The sequence below is a fragment of the Sturnus vulgaris genome, chromosome Z, assembly GCF_052056855.1.
Source record: "Sturnus vulgaris isolate bStuVul1 chromosome Z, bStuVul1.hap1, whole genome shotgun sequence".
NCBI lineage: Eukaryota > Metazoa > Chordata > Aves > Passeriformes > Sturnidae > Sturnus > Sturnus vulgaris.
This window is the reverse complement of record NC_142283.1, coordinates 7,370,477-7,392,891: the sequence shown is the minus strand read 5'-3', so window position 1 is coordinate 7,392,891 and position 22,415 is coordinate 7,370,477. Positions and strand designations below refer to the sequence as shown.

The window sequence follows — 22,415 nt, the reverse complement described above, 5'->3', positions numbered from 1 at the left end:
AAAGAAGCAAAAATTACCTCTGTAATAAACATTTCATAATGCTTTGAAAAACCATTTGAAACTGACCTCACATAGAGGTCAAAGAAAATTGCTTGTAATAGAATTCCATGAAATATTGCATTCATCAGTGGGCAATAGAATTAGTTTTCTTTAGTGCAGAAATACCAAGAAACTTTACTGGGCTTAGTGCTATTGAAATTCTTTTATAAGCAAATGTAGAATGTAGGCCTCATCTGCTGCTTACATTGGTAATTTTTCTAGAACTCTTTGTTCTGTGAAATTGCACTGAATTTCCAGAAATACTCCTTAAAGGAAGAAATGGCAACATGGCAGCATGTTTTTAAATTTGGCATGTATGGTATATCTGGAAGAAAATCTATTTATTGTATATTAGTGATGAGAAAATTTTGTTGGAAAGTAGAATAAGACAGTGGTTCCTAAAAGCTGCCTTTTTTCTTCTGGTGGCTTGTGCATTGGTGTTTTAGAAAAACACTGTTTTAAAGGGCATTCAAACTCATTAAAATTTCACTAAACCCGGTTGAATTTTTTTAACAGAGAAATTGGTAGCTTACTTAAAAAGAGCCATACCCACTCACATTTAGTCAGTTAAATGTAACTTTAGGTGAAAATCTTGTTTTATAGCTGGCTTGCAGTTGGTGTGTAAAGGCCTTTTAAATGTTCCTCACATGTAGATATTTTGCTTTAACCAGGATGTAGCTATAAAACCAAGCAGCACTGTTCAGCACTGCACACAAGAACACTTTTCCCCCGTGTGTTGCAGCTGAGTAAGCCCTAAGATCCGTGCTGAAAGAGGATTGTGAGTTTTCCGTGTTCATCCAAATTGACAGTTGTGCTCATAGGATCTAAAGCTTATCTCCACACTATCAGGCCTGTGAAAACAATTGCCTTTGGTCAGTGGTGAATGCAGAAGTAGCTGGCTGGACAATGGCTATTCATCTGGCATTCTGATGTGTACAGAATTGCCTTCAAACGTGCTCATTTTTCACCAGGAGAAGGTTCAGTAATGAAGTGGTCAAGATTTTGTTTTCCTCTGTTTCTCAGAGAAGCCAAGGTGTTGTTTCTGTTCCCCCAGAGTCCAGACCTGAGTCATTGCTGTCTGCTGTGTTACCTATGTATGGAACACCATCAACACCTGTAAAAAGTGGTAAAACCACTAAAATTTGTTCTTTCTACTCATGGTTTAACTTCCTGAATATGACACTATTAAACAGGCAGGGAGCTGGAGTACCCCTAAATAACTTGTTGCAGATTTGTTGGAAACTATCTGGGAAGGGGTCAAAAGAAAAAGAAAGGAGCCCAGCTTGGGACTAGTGGAGAGGTTCTTTAGATCTGGTTTAGTGTTGAGGTTCACTGTGGGTGTTGTGAAAGGATAAAAACATTTTTCTTGCTTTTTAGCAAACAAATGTGATCTAGGTAGTACGTGGTTATTAAGAAATTGCTTCTGGGAGAGACTTCTGCAACATCACTTTGGTGGTCTGGCTGTTTCCAAGATGTATTTTATTATCTCTCATTGCCTTGATTTCCTAAAATTTATCAAGTAACAATATTAGAATGAGCAATTGAAACTCTAAGTCTTTACTTAAAATTCTTGATTGATAAAACTTGACTTAAAATTAAGTATCAAACATTAATGTGTGTTTGTCAAATTCTTAGACTACGTGACTAGCTGCTGAACAAAATTAGATTTGGTGGTCTTACTTAATTTGAAATAAGTTTTGGTGTATTTTAATACTTTTGCTGGCTTGGTATGTGTTTTGTAAGCTGAATCTACTGCTTTTTGAACAGCTGGGATGCATATCATGAATAACCATGGTTCTCTTTATCAATTGTCAGTAAGCTTTCCTCTTTGAGGTCACTTTTAATTGGAATATAGAAATTACTCACGCAAATATTTTCCCCCTTGTGGAATATGTTTACAAATCACTTTTACAGATTTATTCTGCATATAGAATAAACTGTCAGCGTGGCTATTTCTCACTAGCTTCCTTTGATGTGAGGAAATCTCAGTTTTTCTTCTGGGTTTCCTTTTACCAGCTTTTAAAATTTTCTTTATTAGTTCTCTGGCTGCACAAGCACCAGCTTTATCATCTGGAGAAGCTGTGGTGCCACTGGGTATTTTGATGAAGGTGACTCATGTAGAAAAACGTGTGAAACAGTGGGGTATCTTAAAGCAGGTTCTTGATTTCTCTCAAACTAACACCTGGAGATCTTTAATTTGGTGGAATGCTTCCTAGAGGTTTAATATTCTTTCTCTGTCCTGGGAAAATGCTTTTCCTGATCCCGTCAGAACTGAATTTGTTGCAGCTGCAATGTCTGTGATGAATTTTCATGGATGTTGAAATGGTGATGATTTGAAAACAAATTGCAAGATCATTTTTTTACAACTTCTCTTGCTTGTTTTTGTAATTCTAGGAGACTCTGCAAAGGATTGTCAGTACTCTAGTGAACAAAAATGATGAAATTCACAACTTCATTGACATGCTGAACCATACAATATCAAATGTTCAGGTATTTATTTTAGGTTCATGGCTTGAATCTGAGAGGGGGACACTTTTGTTAGTCTCAAACAAAAAGTAGTAGTGTCTAAAGCATGGGCTATAAGAATCCAGCTCAAAATACATCATGCTGGAACTAGATAGAAAAACGTTTTGTATTTTAGGTCTGCCTCTAGATGACAGGTGTGGTGGTCTTGCCTTTTGTGTGAAGAGGTTTTGTAGAACTTTGTGTGGGAAAGAACCTTTATCTGATGCAAGATCTGAGACTCCAGTTAGTGGGAAATAATCTGTATTTTCAGACTGCTGCTCTGTTTGGTGGACTGAAAAATGATACTTGAGAGAATTCTTTAGTCTTTCTCTTTTCAGCAGTTTCAAATTGTTGGGCTCAAGGTTAGAGTTAGATGATGTTGTTAGAGCATCTGCATGAGGATGAGGTTTAGGTTCCTTCTGCCTGTCAATCAGTCACAAGTAGTTTCATCCCAAAGCTGAGCAGATTGGCTGCAGATATAGAGATTATCCAGCAGATCTTTAAATTGCCTTCTTGAGTGCAGTTTTTAGCATCAAATGAAATATTTTTATTTGGAACTGAGTAACTTCCTCCTTCCAAACATCTAGCAATCCATGTACAATTGTGTGAGGAAAATCGAGGCTTTTGGCAGGACCAAAGTTGCCAAGTGTGCTGGATTTGTGCAAGTTTGAGTATCATGGAATTTTCACACATTGCAGCATTCAGTGTCTTGATGTAGAGTCTGCTTAGGAGACTGATCATTCCTAATATTTTTTCCTTTTTTGATAAGCTGAGAAACAGTCACAAGCTACAAGTGGTCATGGCAAAACATGTGTGGGGAATTATGTGACTTTCAACTTCTTTGCATTGTTTCCAGTGTAAACAGCATTTTCAATTCTCCTCTCAGGTAAACTCTTCTAATGCCATCAGCGAGCTAGATGAGGAATTTGATGGTCTGTATTCTGTGCTGCATGAGATGAAGGGGAGCATGGCCAACACTATTCAGCAAGAAGAGGCTCGTAAAATTCAAGCTCTGAAGGTAAATAAATAACTCCAGAAAAATTTTGCAGCTGCACAGAAGCATTTTTAAACTTCCTCTGTTCTTGTTATGCTATTCCTATTTGTTACACAGCAGTATTGATTTTCAGGATTGTCTTGTCACAGTTCCAGAGCTGGTAAAGTCACTGCCTTTTTCAAGGCTATTGCCACAGTGTCATTCAGTGATGAAGTGCAGTCCCGTAAATAGAAATTGTAGTGCACATGAATATAAGTATTTATTTCTCTGCTTTCTGAAACCCTGAATCTGGGGGAAGCAGGGTGTTGAAATTAAATCTGGCTTTTAAGTCAGACGTCAGTTTTTCCCCCCTTGGAGTTGTGGGATGTGCCAAGTATCACTGTGCACTTGTCAAACACAGAGAAGTTAGGGCACTGTCAGAGGCCTTGGTTATATAAGGGAATAAGTTGTCACAAATGCATAACAAATCCATGTAGTTCCTAGGACTGGTGCCTCACAAACTGCTCTGTTTTAATGGGAGTACATCACATTATTCTTTCTGGTTTTGCTCTAGGATCAGCTGAGCCAGTGCAGCCGTGCTCTGGAAGGCTCAGAAGAGCTGCTGGAACTTGCTGTGCAGTCACTGGACATAAAGAACCCTGTGGAGCTCTTAGAGGTAGAAAACATTCACTAGATGTGTGTGAGGCAGGTGTTGACATCTCTCTCGATTTGAAATACTCTTTGCATTACTCTCCTGGACATTGCAACCTTACCAGGTGTACTTAGAGTGAGGATAGACAGGCATATTAAAAATGCAGTTATTGCCCAGCTGAAAAGCCAAGTTAAACATTGTAGTCCTGAAGTTTTATGCAATTTCTGATGAAACAGGTTGGCTTTTTCTTATTTAGGGTGATGGGGAGGGAATACAATGCCTTCTGCTGGACAACTGTCACTGTTAATCAAACTTTCATGGATGACCCCAGAAAGGGAGGGTGAAGTAACATGTATCTAACTGGAAGAATATACTTGTAAATTAAGGAAACAGTTCCACATATCCACTGAATCAGTACACTAATGCTTGCTACAGTAATCCGGTGGTAGGAGTGGGATCAGCCGCACCAAATCCAAGGCCAAATTACTTTTTTTCTCTCCACATTTTAACAGGAGAAGGACACAAATCAGTTTAAAAGAGCAAGGGGGAAGGCTCTCTTCCTGTGTCAGTTTTACCTTTGGCTGCATGTTTGTGTGCTGTCATGTTTTCTGGGTGTCAGCTTTGATTTATTTGCCTCAAAGAGCAGCAATTCCTAAGCAGTGTTTTCTTCAGCTGGAGTTGTGCTTTCTGCCTTGTAGCAAAAAATTAAGTTGGCTCTTGAACTCTGCAAAATGCAGCTTTGACTTTCTTGGAAGTTGTTCTATTTCAGATCTCCCTAATGCTTTTTTCCCCAATCAAATACACCAAGGAAAGCTGTCTGAGCATTTGCTGGGGGGAAACGTCTTCAGATTTGGAGTCTGAAGATTAAGATACTGAAATCCAATTCAGTGAGCTGTAATATGTAGGATTTGATACTGGTATTACACTTGTGCATTTGGGGATGACATTTTAAGGTAATATTGCCTTGGCTATAAGGCAGCTAATTCTGTTAGGCAGGAATAGCAAGTGGTCCTGAAGGGGCAGCTCCAGCCCTGACTCTTGTATATTGACAAATTTTCTTTGGATACTCCAGTAAATCAGCTCAGGAGCACCTAGCTTAAGATTATTTTAATTATTTTCCCTACGTATTTTTTTTTTTTTTGAGTTTATTCTCGGAGTTGTTTTACCTGGATGTCAAAAGAACACGAGTGAAAAATTGCAGGAGGGTTCAGTGTTTAGGTAGGATGTGATCAGACACTGCTAGGCAGCTCCTCTGGGATGGGCTGATCCTTCTCTGTCCTGGAAACAAACTAAAGTCAGTGAAGTTAAGCTGGGACTGTCCTTCAGAAGATGTTGAGTCCTGGCTACCTCATATTTCACAAGGCATGCAGATTAAACGAAAGGATTTTGTTGGGAAGTATCTCTGTTTTATGTCATGTAGGAAAATCAGTCAGTAGTTCCTACAATAACTTTGTTTTGAGGAAAACCAAAGCTACCTCTTAAGCTAAATTACTTCTAAACACTTGGCTTGGGTCTTTTTCTGCTTCCCACTTAAGGAATATGTAATCGGTTTTATAGCAGGGACAGCCTGATTTCCTATTTATTTTTTTCAGTGTGATTTGTATTTAGTGAAAAATTGGGGAGCTCTCCACTTTTGAGTTCAACTGGGAAGCTGCCTGATGATTATTTTCTCTTTGAGAGGGAAAATAATTCAGCTGAATTAGCAGCTGGATCAAGGAGCAGTTTTGAAGGAAGACTTCAACAGACACAGCCAAGCCCTCACTACTTCCACAATAATATTTTGGCTTAGGTTTGCAGCTCCTTTTGGTGAAGGAGAGAGACTTTTCTTTCCACATACCCGTTGATGTTTATCTTTTAAATGTCATCACTTCTACATCTGCTCCAGCGTTATTATTTGAGAATAACTACTTGCTGTCATTTTTGAATGCTGAGATACAGAGTCTTCTATTATACTTTTCCAACAACACTTCCTAACTTTCAGAGGAAAAATTAGAATAAGTACTATTTTTTTCTTATTTATCAGGGCATTCATCCTGTGGTGTGTAGTGTTCAGCAAGTCAGGCATGGTTATATGCCACTAATAAGCACTTCTTAGTTTCACAGAAAATACCATGGCAGTTAAATGTTGTTGGCTTGGTCCTGTAGCTCTTTTAAAAACCCATGGAGAGTAACTCTAACTGATTCAGGAAAATCTGAAAATACCAAGTCACACTCAGAAAGTTGAGTAATTTGGAGTTGGTTTGGTGTGGTTCTGGAAATCAGGTTTGTTGTTTTTTTCCCCCAGATGTTACAGTGTTGCTGTGCTAACCCATGCTATTAACATGCTTCACAGGACAGTTTATTTTTGGGGAAAATGTTAAACTCGTTTTGAACTTCAAATCTGAGCAATGCAGTAGAGATTGTTCTTGGCCTTCCTGCATGTTGCTGCCATTGGTACTTGCATGGAGATACTAACTACTTTCTCTCTCTTCTCCCTGACATGCATCAAGGCTGCCAGACAGATCAAAGATAGGTACAGTACAAAATCTATCACTTTTGTGTCTTTGCATTAATCTTATCCTTGAAAATGCATTTACTGTGAAAGGGCCATAGTCAGCTTTAATCAAATTCATGGACTCTTTTCTAAAATGTTAGTTATCCCAACTTCTGAGAGGAAACTAAAAATTTCTGTGCTGCTCATGTAGGGTTTTTACTGGCTTTTCATAACTTTAAATAAAAAGATGTTTTTGATGCAGGGAAGTGGAGCTCTGCATCAGCTGCTGCTGTAATTATTATGTCTTTGAATATATATGTATTTAATTATTACTGTTAATAAGCTTATTAATACTTCATGGCTGAAATTTAATGCTGTGTCAAGCTGACTCTGCCCCTTTGAGTTGAGAGAATCTTGTTGGTTTTTTGTTTTTCAAGCATTTGAAGACTTTTGCTACCTAATTTTCCTGCAGAATATAAAAAAGTCTCATAGCTGTTTAAATACTTCTGGTGACACTTGTGATCATGAAATTATTATGTCTGGTAGCTTTTTATTGAACAATTGTTTAAAAAGTAAAACTTTGCTGTTTCAAAATCAATACTAAGGCCATTTTTCATTACTTGAAGAATGTTAACTCTATTTCAAGAGTATGGCCTTCTGGTTCAGAAAACCTTCTGTGATGTACATAATACTTTGAGAAGCAGCTCAAGGATGTTGTTGCCTTTGTGGACGAAATAGGTTGGGTTTAAATTTACAAGTCCTACAGTGAATTCTCTGATTTACTAAATTCTCTGAACTTCTGTGCAAAATGAGTAATTGTTAGAGTTAAATTAATCTTTGCTTTTCCAAAGGTAAAGATTTAGTATCCTTAACAGGTCAGAGGGAGAGTGGATAGTGTCAGTGATGGGACTCTAATACTTTCTGTCAGTAATAAGCATCCTCTTCTGGTTACTTGAAATTATCACCACATCCTTCGTGGTTCTCTGTCCAAGACTGGTTTCTGAGCAGAAGTTAAAAAGCTGTCTGAAGCCCACTGTTCCCTGGTGTTCTCTTGCTGCTAATCAGAGGATTAGTCTTCCTTAAGGAGGGATTTTCTCTACCCATCTGGCTGAACACTGATGTGCTAGGCAGCCCATACTGAATTTCAGAACATGAGCTCTGTCTTGGGAAATCAACTGAATTGTCTTCCATGGCGTTCAGCTCAGTCTCATAATAGCAGTAATCCCAAAATTGCAGAGCTCACGACTCCTGACCTGCATATATCTTTAATATTAAACTTTGCATTTCTCCTCCTTCCCCACTACTGGATTTTTTTTGTTTTTCAGTGTTCTTTGATATATCTGTGGTTAGTATACAATTTCTTGCATATTGCTGGAGTGCAGGGAGGGATATGCATTAGGTGTTTTAAAAGTGCCACCCATCAGTGGGTGTAAAATGGATTCAGGTGTTGGCAGCTGACTTTTGTGGCATATATATTACTTTGTAGTTGAGAACCCTTTTTAAAGGAGTTGTGATCTCTGAATCGACGTTATTCAGAATCTGCTGCATGGCCTGCCTAGAGGGAGTTAGAAAATTATGTGAGAGCCTTGGGTTTTTTTGGTTTTTTTTGGTGGTGTAGTTGAAGTACAAAAATGGCTTGGGAGTGTTCATAACAGTATTCAGCTAAGATTTCAGGAGTGGAAATGGGAGCTGTGCTTCACAGAATCCCAGGATGGGTCAGGTTGGAAGGGAGCTCAGTGGATCATCTGGTCCCACCTCCCGGCTGCAGCAGGGTCATCCCAGAGCACACGGCACGGGATTGTGTCCAGGCTCTGGAATATCTCCAGTGAGAGAAACTCCCCAGCCTCTCTGGGTAATGTGTTCAGTGCATGGTGGACCAGGACACATGGTCACTGCACAAGGAAGAAGTTCTTCCTCATGTTCAGGTGGAAGTCCCTGGGCTCAGTCCCTGCCTGTGGCTCTGGTGCCATTGCTGGGTCCCGGAGCAGAGCCTGGGCCCTGCCCTGCCCTTCCCTGCACACGGGGACACACGGGGACACACAGGGACAGATAGGGATGAGGATCCCTCTCAACTGGGGTTCCTCTCCAGGCTGGACAGCCCCAGCTCCCTCAGCCTTTCCTCATGAGGGAGATGCTCCAGGCCCTTCCTCACCTCCATAGCCTTTGCTGGACCAGCTCCAGGGGTTGTGTGTCCCTCGTGCCCTGAGGAGCCCAGAGCTGGGCACTGCAGAGATGCCTTCCAGGGCTGGGCAGAGGGGCAGGATCCCTCCCTGACCTCCCAGCAATGGCCTTCCAAGTGCACTCCAGGATCCCATTGGCCTTCTTGTCCCCAGGACACTCTGCTGGCTCAGGGACAGCTGTTTGTCCCCCAGGACCTTCTCTGCAGAGCTGTTTGCCAGCAGATCACCCTGGCCTGTGCTGGTGCTTGTGGTTATTCCTGCCCAGCTGCAGGACTCTGCATTCCTTAGTGTTCTTTAGTGTTCAATATATCTTACAGAACTGGCCTGGTGCTTGCATCTTCTAATCTGCACCTTGAAAAAACTCTTCATCCTTTGATAAGGATAGATATAAAATCAGCATAGTCAGCTTGTTAATTGCTGTTTAGAAATGCTTAAACCTGATCGTGAGTCTACACTACTTCAGACTTTTCATACTTGCTGAATTTATGTGAAATTATGGAAATTTTGTTTCTTATCCAGATTTTTTGTCACTAGTAAAAAGTCTTAAACTCATCTGTAGTCACTGCATTAGTATTTATTTGCTTAGTAATATGGAACAGCTGGTAGCTCACACCATTTCTCTGAGACAGTCACATTAGCAAAACTTTCTATTTTGAGTTTGCTAAACGGTAAACAGTTATGTGTTAGAAAAATGTTCTAATCTTTGATCGGTAGTTTGACGTCAGTGACACAGATTGTCTGATTGCTGTTTTGGAAAATGGGATATAGGACTTGACAATGTGAAATACATTTGCTAATGCTGCTTTTTGGCTTTAGTGTCACGGTGGCTTCAGCATTCCGCCTCTCTCTGAAACCAAAAGTTAGTGACAGTATGACTCATATGATGGTGGACTTCGCCCTGGAAAAGCGCATGCTCCAAGCTGTGAAGTTTTTGCCAGGTAAAAACTGTATCCAGAGAGTTTAATCTGTTGCTACCTGAACAGCTTGCTATATTGAAACCGACCAAACTAAAGAAAATTGTTCCTCTTGCACACTATTAAGCAAATTTTTCAGAGTGCCTAAACTCATTCTTACTCATTGTATGTTAAATTGAATACCTTGGGGATGAGAGTTTTCTAGTTTTATCATGCTAATTTCAACACAAGACAGCATTTTGGAAAACAGTATTGATCTCAGAAGTGAGTGAGTCTTCTGGACCATGTTTTTTCATGAATTGTCAGTTCCTCTCTACTCTGTGAATTTACCTGAGGTTTCTTAAGACTGTCCATGCCAGCGTGAGCCTGAGTGACACCCCATAGTCCTGCTCATGTGCAGGAGTGTTACATGTGGAACTGTAAACTTACACATTGCTTGCAAGAGTGGTGAAATGGTCTGAAATACAGGAGAGGGACAGTCTACTAGTACAGTGATACTGCCATATTACAAAATGTGTATTAATCTATCTATTGTAATCTATCTGTTTGACAGTAAACTTGGGTGCATTAGACCAGTGTGTATCTTTCATGCCTTTTTAATGCCATTGCTTTCCTATTTAAAACACTTTGCCCTTGGCTGTTACTGAGGATATATTGACAAGAATGCTGCTGGCAGGGATGTAAAGTTGTTTCATCTCTAGGTCATGAATCCAAATCTGTTAAGGACTTGGCAGCATCAGTTTTCATTTCGGCCCTGTGTGTTGCAGATACAGTATGGGGTAGCAGGTGTAGTAAATGACCAGTGTTATTCCTAGTGGTCAGCTGGCAGTGTCCAGGCAGAAATTCACCTTCTAGTCTTGGACTCTGGATGTCAGTCACTGCCCTACATTTCACAGTGCACCTGTTTAATGGGAGTGTAAAGATCTAACAGCAAGCGTGAACAAAGCTTTTCTTCTAGATGAAGGTATTATTTTGTATGATCCTTCTTATACATTTTTCCTTGTCAAATATATGGGAATTTAAATTGGGCCTCTGATTTGTAAACAGGAGACTGTCTGGGTATCAGTCTTGCTTTTTATACTGTAGTGCCATGCTTTCAAATTACTCAGGCACCAAAAGCTCAAACAGAAAACAATAAAACTTCTTTCTAATTTCCTACAACAAAAGTTTTCCTTGCATGTCCTTTAGACTCTTCAAATAGTATGTAAATGCCTTCTTTTTCAGATTTTTTTTTCCATAGATTGAAGTTTCCATTGATTTCCATTGATTGAAGATTTGATCTCTTGGAAGTAGAATTCTGTTGCCTATAAACAAAACTTCAGTGTTTAGTGGACCTTAGGAACTGTTGCCCTTTCCTTTCAAGACAAAGGGGTGAAAAGAAAACTGGGTAACTGAAGAGAAGCTAGTGGAAAATATTAGTGTCTAGAGATGGAAATAAATATAAGTGATGCTGTTTGAGGGGTGCAGCTGAACTTACCTTCCACAAACATAGGAACAGAAGTTTGCTTCTTGCTCTTCCTGTGTGGTGTTTATTCCAAATGTAGGTTCATAATTGCAAGTCCACTCTACTCTAGTCTTCTCTTCTTCAGACTGACCTGTGTGCTTGTCTTTCTGTAGTCCCTAAAGCTCCAGAGATAGACGTAGCAGCATGTCTGGTCGCTGACAACTGCATAACAATATCGTGGAGAATGCCTGAGGAAGACAGTAGAATTGATCATTTTGTGCTGGAGTATAGGAAAACCAACTTTGATGGGCTCCCTCGAATAAAAGGGGAACAGCACTGGGAGGTGGTTGACTACATTAAAGCTACTCAATACACATTATCAGGTAAAGGTTTTTTTATACTTCAAACCCAAGAATATTGATATTAGTCTTTATGCTAAGAAATTATGCAAGATGCCCGTTTTTCAGCATGTAATGAAGCTGCCATTATTTCACATCAGTCTTGGGTGCTTTGTACAATAGTAGTTCTGTCTTTTATTTTTACTTTGAGGCTTTATCAAAATTGTGTGTTAAATAAAGTTCACACCAGTATTCAAGCATTTTTTTGCAGATTGAGATAAATGAAAGACAGCTGCAAGGGGATAGATCTTAGTCGTGTAGGAGTTGTCAGTAATCAACACAATTTCAAATTTGTAAACATTCACTTTGTAGGTCTGAAATTTGATACAAAATATATGAACCTTAGAGTACAAGCTTGCAACAAAGCTGTGGCAGGTGAATACTCCGATCCTGTGACTCTGGAAACCAAAGGTAAAATTTTAAAAACTCCTAAACCTTCTCTGTGGTGAAAATCCTTAAACTTCTCTGCCTTCATACATGAGCCTGTTATGTTCAGTCTGCTTCTGCATGAGCCCTGCTGAAACACTTCCTGAGTGGAAAGGGAAACAACTGTAAAGAATTAAGAAGCTTATTGGCACAAAGCTGCCCTTTTGGCATTCAGACCTTTAAAAATGGGGCAGTTAATTTCAGTTTCTCCAAAAGGTTGGCGTTGGTTGCTTTGAACTGTAGAGTGACAGACCCATGTGCTGCTGCATGATGCCAACATACAGCAAGAAGATGGATGAATGTTGTGGATGACTCTTTGGGCATCTAAACAGTTGGTGTGATTATCCTGTTATTAGTGGCAGACACGGCATTCTGTAGCTAGAAGGTGGAAGGTGCTGGAAAGGACTTTCTTGACTTTGTAGCTGCAGTTTCTAATCACTGTCAACATTTAAAAAGTTGGCAGCTTCAAATTGCTGGAGATGTGTAGTCATGGTGTTAGAAGTGAGTTGATCTGAGAATTGTTAGAGTGGCTTCCTAACTTAATTTTGTAAATGTACTGAGAGAAATTTCTTGGAAGGGATGTTTTGTGACAGAACACAAATCTTAGCTATTAAGGTGAGAGAGTGATCCTGAGGTTTGATGTACATCCAAGTCTGGTGTAAAGGGCAAAATGACTGGTATTAACTATATAAATGTATACAAGTTTAAATTCTGTTCCTTTTGCATGTTTTTTTCATAAGAGTAAAGCTATATGCTATTTGAATGAGCTGACAGGCATTCTGGTAACTTTTCTGTAATTATTTGAATACTTTTAAGCAACAGTCATTGTCAGATACGGTATCTGTTTAATAGCTACATAATTCCCTACTCTGGTACCAGAAAAGTAATTCTTGTTTTGATTGTCTGGGCAGTTACCATGCTTCCCATATTATTTTCATTATTCCTGGGTGAGCACTTAGTTCAGGTTCTTTAATGATCAACTCAGAGAAAATCAGTTTCCTCCAGCTTAACCTGACTGTTGTTTACGCTTGTGCATTTTTGAGCTCCAAACTCTTAAAAATCTCAAGTATACATTCTTTTAGGGTCAGATTGTAATATCTGATAGTATTAGAACATTTATAGAACAGTTTGTTAATATATTTGGGAAATTCAGCCTGTTGTACTTGTGTTTTTGATTCCAAGTCTGACTGAAAAGCTGGTGTTTCCATTATGCTCAGTAAAACTGTGACAATTTTACTACTGCTTCTCTCATTTCCTGTGAGTAACCATTACACTGTTTTCTATTTTGTCTTGACTAGCATTTGTATTCAGTTTGGACAGTACTTCATCTCATCTGAACTTGAAGGTTGAAGACACTTATGTTGAATGGGATCCCACTGGAGGCAAAGGCCAAGAAAAAATAAAAGGGAAGGAAAATAAAAACAGGTAAGAACTCTGTTTTATAAGTGTCTGGCATATGTCATCTGGCAGTTAAAGGAAGAGGGCAGGGGGAATTCAAGCACTTAGGGACAGTGGGATATGAAAGGAATTTTCATTCAGAAATGTTTCTGTGGAAAAATTTAATTTTTTTGATTTTCCTTCCTCTGTCACACTGATGCAGGGGCAAGAATTATGTCATAGTTGTTAAATAATATTTATTTTAAAAATGCATTTTTTTAAGGTATCATTCAGTATACTGAGCTAAACTGTAGGTGTGGTGGACTGACCTTGGCAACACACCAGGTGCCCACCCACCTGCTCTCTGGTTTCTCCTTCTCCTGGTACCAAAACCTTGCCACGTAATGCCAGGACTGTAGATAAGGTAAATGTGAACAGGCAGCCGATGTAATTCTGTGTTTACTGGTGTTGCAGGTCAGTTCTGGTGAATAGGCAGCATTTCCACTATAAAAATAAGGAAGGAGTTGCCCTTTTGAGAAAGAAAATGTTAAATAAAATTGGTGCTATATATAGGTGGTCTCTGAATTTATCTCAAACCCTCATTGGAGGGGAAAAGATAGTAATAAAACAAAACAGACAGCAAAAAGTAATGGATAATGAAACATAACTTGTGGATGTGGCAGCTCTAAACATACTGCTTTCATCCGGAAAAAGCACTTAACTTCAGCATAGCTCTTGGTAAATTGTTAGATGTCTGCTATTCTGAGTTGCTGGATAAACACAGTTGGAAGAATGTTTATCTTTGTCCGCTCTGAGCCTTGAATATATCCAAGGACGAAGAATGTGTTAACTTGCTAGCCCTCTGTTCAGGCCACTGTTATGGGAGGGGAGGAATATCCTGGTACCTGACTGGAATTCCCTGTGGTGCAGTAACTCCAGGTGCTTCTCAGCCATCTGTGAGGAGTGTCCCTGTGAGGACAGCCTGGTTTGATCTTCTCTGCTCCCTTTCCTGCTACCTTATTAAAGACAGCAGTTGGTTCTTGTCCTCTTCAGAGTGAGCAAACCCAATTGTCTTTCTGTGCCCCAGACCCTTAACTGTGATGTTGGCTCTCCACAGACTTGGACATGGTATGTCTGGTATGTCAGGGTGTAAATCTGAGGAGTCCAGACCTGGGTACAGGAGGGCTTCGGGGTCAGTCTGACAGCTGCCAAAAGGAAAGGAGAAGTCACTTGCCTTGGGCTCCCCAGCTTGTGTTGGGGCTACAGGCTGGGTGTGGCTGTCCACCTCTGCCACGAGGGCACAGGGCACTGTTGTTGTCACCTTCTGCTTCCCAAACTCTCAGTGGCTGTTCGGCAGAGCTGTTCTTCCCTTGAGTGTCCCTCAGCCTGTCCTGCTGTGTGGATTTCTCTCACCTGGATTGCTGTTAGCCTGGTGTTCAGCTGGATCTGTACAGAAGCCATGGCCCTGCTCCAAGGGTACCTCACCTCTTGGGTTTTGGGGATACTCTGTGGGAAAGACTACACACAGCTGGCTACTCCCTCAGCCACGGTTTATTGGTTTTCCATATTCACAATTTGAGATAAATTATGAACAAATGCATTCTACACAGGCATATATTGCCAGAAGCATGATAGAATAACTTCTATTAGCATTTTTAAAAATGGGGATAGTTTACTGTAGTAATAGAACAGTTCTTTAATGACTACTTATTTCTGTCGACAGTGGCCAGAATCCTCTGCTGAAGAGCAATAGAAGGTGATAATATACCTCTTAATCCTAGGATCTAGCACCTAGTTTTGTTGGGAATCTGTGCTACTTTCCTTTGCTTGATGTCATGAGAAACAAATCTAATAGCCTTTATCAGTGGCAGTGCATATGTGCATTTAGAAGTTATTTTGCAGTTTAATTCGGATTCATAGAGATTATGTATGTATTCTCTACTGACTGGAAGACTGGAAGAGTCTTTCTGGAAGGATTCACTCTAATGTGTATGAAACCTGATTTGTAGTGGTTGGAAGGGCATCATGTATTTTAGTATTGATCCAAAGATCCCTGTTATTTACAGACATATTGATGTTTTCTTAACCTTTTGGTACATTTTTTACAAATACGGTAAAGATCTCCTTTCTGAAAACTTTCAAAAATAAGAACAAAAAATTATTTTCATCTCAAAAACTTCTTTGCTTTTGAACTTGTGCTGTAGCTGCTACTAGACAAAGGGTAAGAAGTGTTTTTACATGATTGAAGAGGATGAAGCATAAGTTAAAAGCTTCATGGCCATTCCAATTGCAGACCAATTGTTTGAATGAGAAATCCTTTCTTTTTCTTTTTTTTAGCTATGTAAAGGTAGGTAAAATATTCTCCTATTCTTTGTGCAGTTGTAGTTTTTTAGTGTCACATTTTTTCCTTATTTTTCTAGTGAAACGCCTTTTTGAGAAATTACTTTTCCCATTTTTGATCTCTTGCTCTGTTTTGCTCATCTAGAAGTTGTGGGACCAAAAGAAATACCCAGGATCCTAATTTTTTACGGGTTTTACTCCCCTGTATTCATCTATCAGGTGGACCTGTCTCTAATTCGAAATCAGAAGTAAAGAAAAGCTTACATAAAAAGCAAAATAAGCGTTCAAAGCCATTCAGTTTCAATTGGTCTGCTACACAAATTATAACAACTTGTGCCAAACTAATTTATGAAAATATCTTGGAGATGCTCCTACTTGCTCAGCTCAGGGGATGTTACTCCTGGTCTCTCTTTGTAGCTGTCAGTAAAGAGCTTCCTAGTTCTTGGCTCTGCTTTGGTAGAAGGACATGGTCATATGTTCAATTGTGCATCTCAGACTGACCTTTATTAGCAGGGGATTTAGGTGAGTTCTGCTCTTGTAGGAGACTTTTTTTCCCGCCTAAAAACGTCTGTGAGATGTCTGTGTTAGAGGGGAAATTTGGAGATGGGGGAAAAATAATTGAAGTATAGTTACTTTGAACAAAAAATGTGCAATTTTAAGAGTCAGAAATACACAGTGGCAACTAAATTCTTTATTATCTTTCATTTTAGACCAGAAAAAAGTCTCTCGATTTTTGATCTCCTTCCTTGACCTTTCTTCTCCAGAAGAGAATACATCCTGTGTGGATGTATTCTGTGTGGAGTATATTCTGAAATGGATGAGGAAATGGGGACTAATTGCAGTGCTGTAGGCAACAATCCTAAACCATGAGACAAGAATATCTGGCCACTGAGTATTGGAAGATATATGCCAGTTGCTGGCTAATAAGGACTGTGCTCTAATGGAAAACGGGCAGGAAACTGACTTTCTGCTATGAAATTTGCTGCCTTCCATTGAAAGGGAGATGTAAGCACTGTGGAAGAAAAAAAGCCTGAGCAACTGTTTTTTGAAGCTTTTATGTCAAATAGTCAACGTAATTTTCTGACCTGATAAAGGCTATTAAATTTTGAGAGGACAAAGCACACGCAGTGGCCATTTACAGACTTGAACAAAGTAAATGATACCAAGAAGCTTTTAATGCTTTCTTAACGTTGAGAAAATTCTAGCAAAGTGCTGCATTTTTCTTAGTGTGATTCTCTAAATGGCCACATTGCTACATTGCTTTCTGCATAGCCCATTTGTACTGGATTTAATAGAAAATCTTCAACAGCATTTGTTGAGAATGCGAGTGGATGATATCTGATGCATATGAAGCAGGATGGAATCTGCAGAGTGCCTCCCTCTGAAATTATGCTTTAATTCTTGGCTTTGCTTTTTTTTTTTTTTTTCCATGCTATCACTTGCTAACTTTTTCCTTTGGTAAGTAAATTGCAGCATCCCCCATATTTACAAAATCCAAAAGCACTTGATGTGGTGCACCTGCACAATATATACTTACCCCCTTCATGTGTCTCTTGTGAGCAATTTGGAAGCATATTTGTCTTCTGTTACCTGTTAAATAGTGATGCTCAAGTAAACAGCTTTTTCATGAGTAATTTTTTTTTTGTAGACTTCTGTAAACAAAATAAAACAAACTTGGTCATGAACTAGATTTTATTATCTTTACATCTGGCAGCTTAGTATCACTTAGCTTTTGATTCCCATGTGACTTCATTTTCGTGATGGTATTAGGAAAAAGGGACATGTCCTAACCCTTTCTGGAATGGATTTTGAGAAGAATGAATTAATTGGAAAGAAAACAAGCTGAACTTCACTGTATTAATAGACACAAAAGTAGCTTTCCCACATAGCTGAAGGAGAAGATGGATAGAAAACTCTTCTATAGGTGGTATTTCTTCCAAGGCTAATATGTCATAGACTCCAGAGGATGAGAAATTGAAAATTACTTCTCAAGTGTATTTCAGAGACTGGCTTTGTACTTTGGGTTTTTATCAAATTAAGCTGTAAACTTACAGCTATTTCTGAGAAGTTAGAATTCTTTGCTATTGATTGCCTTTAAAGTAGTAATCAGATGTGATTCTCTGTCTACTGAGGAATATTGCAAGTAGCCCTTACTCAGTTTAATGGTTAAATTATTGATAATTATTTCTGGGGGCCTAACCGAGGTTAAAAAAAATGTTTGAAAACCTCATTAGGTTAAAATAATTCCTTTATGCAAATGATTGCTCATTAGAATATTCTCCATCCTGAAGTGTTTCATTCAAACCATGTGCCACACATCTGCTTTTTTCCCCCCCGTTTCTGTTCTCAGCTGCCTCTGAACTTTTGTTTTTTACAACATTCTGTATGTTTTCTTCTGTCACCTCTTCCCTCTCAGCCATTGTGCATGCATGCTGTTAGAGGCATCAACTAATGCGTTTCAAGAGTGTTTGTGTGTGTCTCTTGCACCTGATGGACTCGGGGACACCTGAGTGTGCATTTCTGTGGCTGTGTCCAAGTTTTGAGTGGTTGATCTCTCCTTTAGAAGCAGCACAGCATCTCCGAAGAGATCCACTAACAGCCCTAGAGCCTCGGCGAGGGGTGGCCGGGATCGCTTTGCTGGTGAATCCTACACAGTGCTAGGTGAGCTGAACTTGTTTGCTCTGTTAGGAAAGGGCAGATCACGTAAGAATCAGAGGGAAAGTTTGTGATTGTTCAAGGCTGTGTACTCAACATCGCCCTGCCCGGATCAGTTTGCCCATATAACACCAGAATTTTGTGTCTTCGACTTTGCTTTGTATTACGGAGTTCTTAGTGACTCACATGCACTGCTTTTAAACATAAATTGGTGTTAAATATATCTTGTCATAATGTAAATACAGTCTCATTATTCTGTTTTATATTGTATAAATTTCTTATTCCTTATAGTTCAGATTTCTTCACCTTAAAAAAGAGAATACGTCACTGGTGCCTATTAATAAGGCAACACTGCAAGGTACACTCAGTTGTAATTAACTGCACTCAGTTTTAATTAAATATATTTCTGTTGGTAGGAGACACTGCTGTTGAAAGTGGACAGCATTACTGGGAAGTGAGAGCCCAGAAGGACTGCAAATCCTACAGCGTGGGAGTAACGTACAGAAACCCGGGGAAGTTTGACCAGCTGGGAAAGACTAATTCCAGTTGGTGCATCCATGTCAACAACTGGCTGCAAACCACATTCTCAGCAAAGCATAACAATAAAGCAAAGACTCTAGATATACCTGTCCCAGACAGAATAGGAGTATACTGCGACTTTGATGGAGGTAAATTTCACTTTAGGAGATTTAGTAAGAACAGTTACTTGCTATTTCTGTTAAGCTAGAGCAGTCCAAGGCTGAAGAAGTGCATTACTTCCAGACTGATCCGGTCTTTCATGACAGCACAGACCCTAAGTGCTTGTCATGTCAAATGACCTGAATTCATCTGTGTGACAGAGGTACTGAAATTCGATGAAAATAGTCAATTTTCACTCTTGTGGACTGCTCTTAGTGTGTCCTGGAAAAGAAGCCATTTTTTGATCCAAGTTAACAGCAACAGCATCTTAGCTTAAACTATGCTGAAGCTGAATTTCAACTTGTTCTCTCTCTCTGCCTCTCTCTCTTAGGTCAGCTCTCATTTTATAATGCAAGCTCAAAGGCATTGTTACACACCTTCAGAACAAAGTTTACCCAGCCATTGCTACCAGGCTTCATGGTCAGTATCAATAAAATCTTGCTGTTTCTAGCACTGAATTCAGTTTTAATTGTTTTTTAAAGAAGGAAGCTGCAAGCACTTGGTTTGGCTGATTAGTCATTTTTTAAAGTGTTCAACTCTTTCCTTTTGGATTTTGTGTGGTACTTATAGTGGCGTCTCAGCTATGTAAACAGAAGTAATTAAATTCGTGTATAGGAAATTAATAGCACATTGGAGTGGTTGATGAGCCTACTGCCATAACTGATCCAAACTGATGGCAGTCCAGGATGCTCTGAGCTGTCAGAGCAGGTGTCACGGGACAGAACAGCACCCCAATGCTTTCCAGTGGAAAAAAAAAAGTCTCCAGCTTTCACATCTTTAAAAGCTCAGTGGGATTTTCTTGCCAGTCAGTGCAGTACCCTGCATAACCTTTTTTGTTGCTCTAAGGTAATTGGCAACAACTTTCTGTAGTGTTAAAGGTTCAGACATTGCCCAAAATGCACAGGAGAAGGATTAGTTACTATTAGTTTTCCTTTTATGATTTAAGTCGTTTGTTTAGCTAAATTCGGAGGCCTCAAATGTGTAGTAAGGTGCTATCAGGTGCATCACACTTTGGGAGCAGGGTGTCTAGGCCTGGGATTTTAACAGGTCTAGATTTTTTCATGACTGTTCATTTGCCTTGCTGATCGTTTTCAGCATAGGTGGAAAAGAATAGCTTCAGAACTACTGGAATACGTGTATTAGCCATTCCCTAGCGTAGCAGAGACTGACTTATGTAAATTCATTTCCCAAGTCATCTGGGGAAACAGTTGTTTGCCAAAATTCAGGATGTCCCTCTGCACCTCACATAGCCAGCCCCTCACAGAGTCACAGCAGCCTTACTCTTTCAACAGGACAGGTGAAAATGACAAACTACTTAATTACAGCTCTCAAACTTACTTACAAACATGAAAATACAGCATTCTTTCACGTGTAGAATAGAAGTCACCAGCGTCTGTGCTGTTGAAGCTTCTCAAATATTTTTTTTGGTAATATGTTTATGCTGACATAACTTTAGTGTGACATGGCAAAAATAAGCACTGCTTTCAGTTAGTGGAGCATAGTGAGAGAGTTGCTTTTCATTGCCACTCTACTTGCTGCTGGCATGTTGACCTTCAAAGAATTTTTCTAGTTAGGAGCAAGTGATTTGAGTACTGCGTCTTAGTTATAAACTTAGTTATGAAGCATAGTATGTGAAGTATCTTAGATTTCATGGACTTAAAAAATAGAATGTCTGTGATTACAACGTTTTACGGAGTTCTGTGACAGAAGACGTGCAGCTGTGCTTGTGCTAGTTAATTGTGGGATGGGAGGAGAGAGATGTGTTTGGGTCCTAATGCAGATTTTTTTTTCTTTTCCTCTGCAGATCTGGTGTGGTGGGCTCACAGTGAGTACGGGATTGCAGGTGCCAAGTGCCGTGAAAACTCTTCAGAAGAGTGAAAATGGATTGGGTGGTTCAACAAGCAGCCTAAATAATGTTGCCTAGTAATGTCTGTTCAACACTTCTACTGCTGAATGTTTTTGTTTTACTGTGTAGCTACTACTCACAGAAGCTTGTCAGCATTGGATTTTATTGGATTTGCTACCTTCTGCTGTTTAGGGCCTGGGTACTGAGAGTGTAAAGGTCTGGGGCTAAAGTGTTAAGAACCAGTTCTGGGAATCCAGAAAAATGTCAGAAAGCTGAACTGTTGCCTATTAAAAAAAAAAAGATAAAGCAAGAGCTGTAACTATGTACTTTTCTAATACTGTATTCAAGCATTTTGTTACAGAGTTGAATATTAGTTTTGTTACAGATGCTATTCTTCTATGAAGAATATAGCAAATACAATTTTTAGCTCTCCTAATGCAAATTACTTAACTATGTATTTAATTATTACTAGGCTTCCCATTAGAAGTTGTGATTTCTGAGATGCATTTTGAAAACAGACTGATTTGCTGGCCTAGCCTGGCAAAGTACCACAGCAGCATGGTTTTAGAAGGATATTATAAGAATGTGTAGGCCTAGTAAGAAACAGTAAGAGCAGGCTGTGATTATTTCCCCCAGTAGTATAAAATCTTCCTGTTTTCCATGGGTAACTCCTTTTTGAAGCCATGTATATTGATATTGGCTCCCATTTGTCACCTTTATATTAATTGCATTCTAATTACATTAGAAAATTATGTTTAAAGGTTCCAGTACCTTGACTCCTATTTGCAAGCCTGGAAAAAAAAAAAGCAGTCAAATGATTCATAGTAATGGGAGAGCTAAAAAAAGAAAAAAAAATTATGTTATATTCTTCGTGGAAAATCCTAGCTTGTCAGGTTATTATAGGCTTTTTTAATCTGCTTTCTTCCCTCTAATCAAGCCGTGGAGCCTATAAATAGTTTTCAGGTACACTCTTGAATCAGGTGTTTCCTAACTGAAGATTGTTTTCTGGTATCACCTGAAAATGTTAAAAATTCATGGCCCATAATGATTTAGCTGATTTGCTGCTGGGCCAGTACAATTTTTTCCTTTCATGTATCTTTTAGCCCATAAAACCATGAACATTTAATCATGTTAAACCTCAGTATTACCAATGGCTCCTTTCTGTCCATCACAATTTCTCAAGAGAAGGAGAAATTCCTTGAGGCACATTCTAATAAACTGGCTTTGATGTTCAGTGAAAAGATTAACAAGGACATGTAATTACCTGTTCTGGAAAGTGTTATTTTTCTTGAGGAATCATGAAGTTGACAGGTTGGCTGAGCCCTAAATATTTATTTTGTATCTGGAACTTGGGCATCTCTTAGTTATTCGCATTGTGAACTTGTAATCTCTTTTTGCAGAGGAAAGTACAAAACATTTCCCAGTTTAACTGTACCTTCTTCTGCCTGTTCTGTTGCTTGGGCTTTGGGACAAAGATACTCAGAAGTGACGTGGTTCTTGGTCAACAGTGTCTGA

The 22,415-nt window shown here is 39.3% G+C and overlaps 1 protein-coding gene across 2 annotated transcripts in view; it reads left to right on the top strand.

Annotated features, from left to right (window-relative positions):
- The window catches only part of FSD1L (fibronectin type III and SPRY domain containing 1 like), a 44,322-nt gene extending 21,993 nt beyond the window's left edge, over window positions 1-22,329 (top strand). For both annotated transcript variants that reach the window (XM_088155896.1, XM_014883858.2), the window contains 13 exons: window positions 2,434-2,529; window positions 3,431-3,562; window positions 4,092-4,193; window positions 6,659-6,681; window positions 9,639-9,760; window positions 11,354-11,563; window positions 11,891-11,989; window positions 13,303-13,429; window positions 15,105-15,137; window positions 18,285-18,382; window positions 18,793-19,044; window positions 19,386-19,474; window positions 20,859-22,329. In XM_088155896.1, the coding sequence (XP_088012022.1) occupies window positions 2,434-2,529; window positions 3,431-3,562; window positions 4,092-4,193; window positions 6,659-6,681; window positions 9,639-9,760; window positions 11,354-11,563; window positions 11,891-11,989; window positions 13,303-13,429; window positions 15,105-15,137; window positions 18,285-18,382; window positions 18,793-19,044; window positions 19,386-19,474; window positions 20,859-20,978 (1,503 nt within the window). In that variant the 3' untranslated portion in view covers window positions 20,979-22,329. The remainder of the gene's footprint in view (window positions 1-2,433; window positions 2,530-3,430; window positions 3,563-4,091; window positions 4,194-6,658; window positions 6,682-9,638; window positions 9,761-11,353; window positions 11,564-11,890; window positions 11,990-13,302; window positions 13,430-15,104; window positions 15,138-18,284; window positions 18,383-18,792; window positions 19,045-19,385; window positions 19,475-20,858) is intronic.
- Window positions 22,330-22,415: the final 86 nt, after the last annotated feature.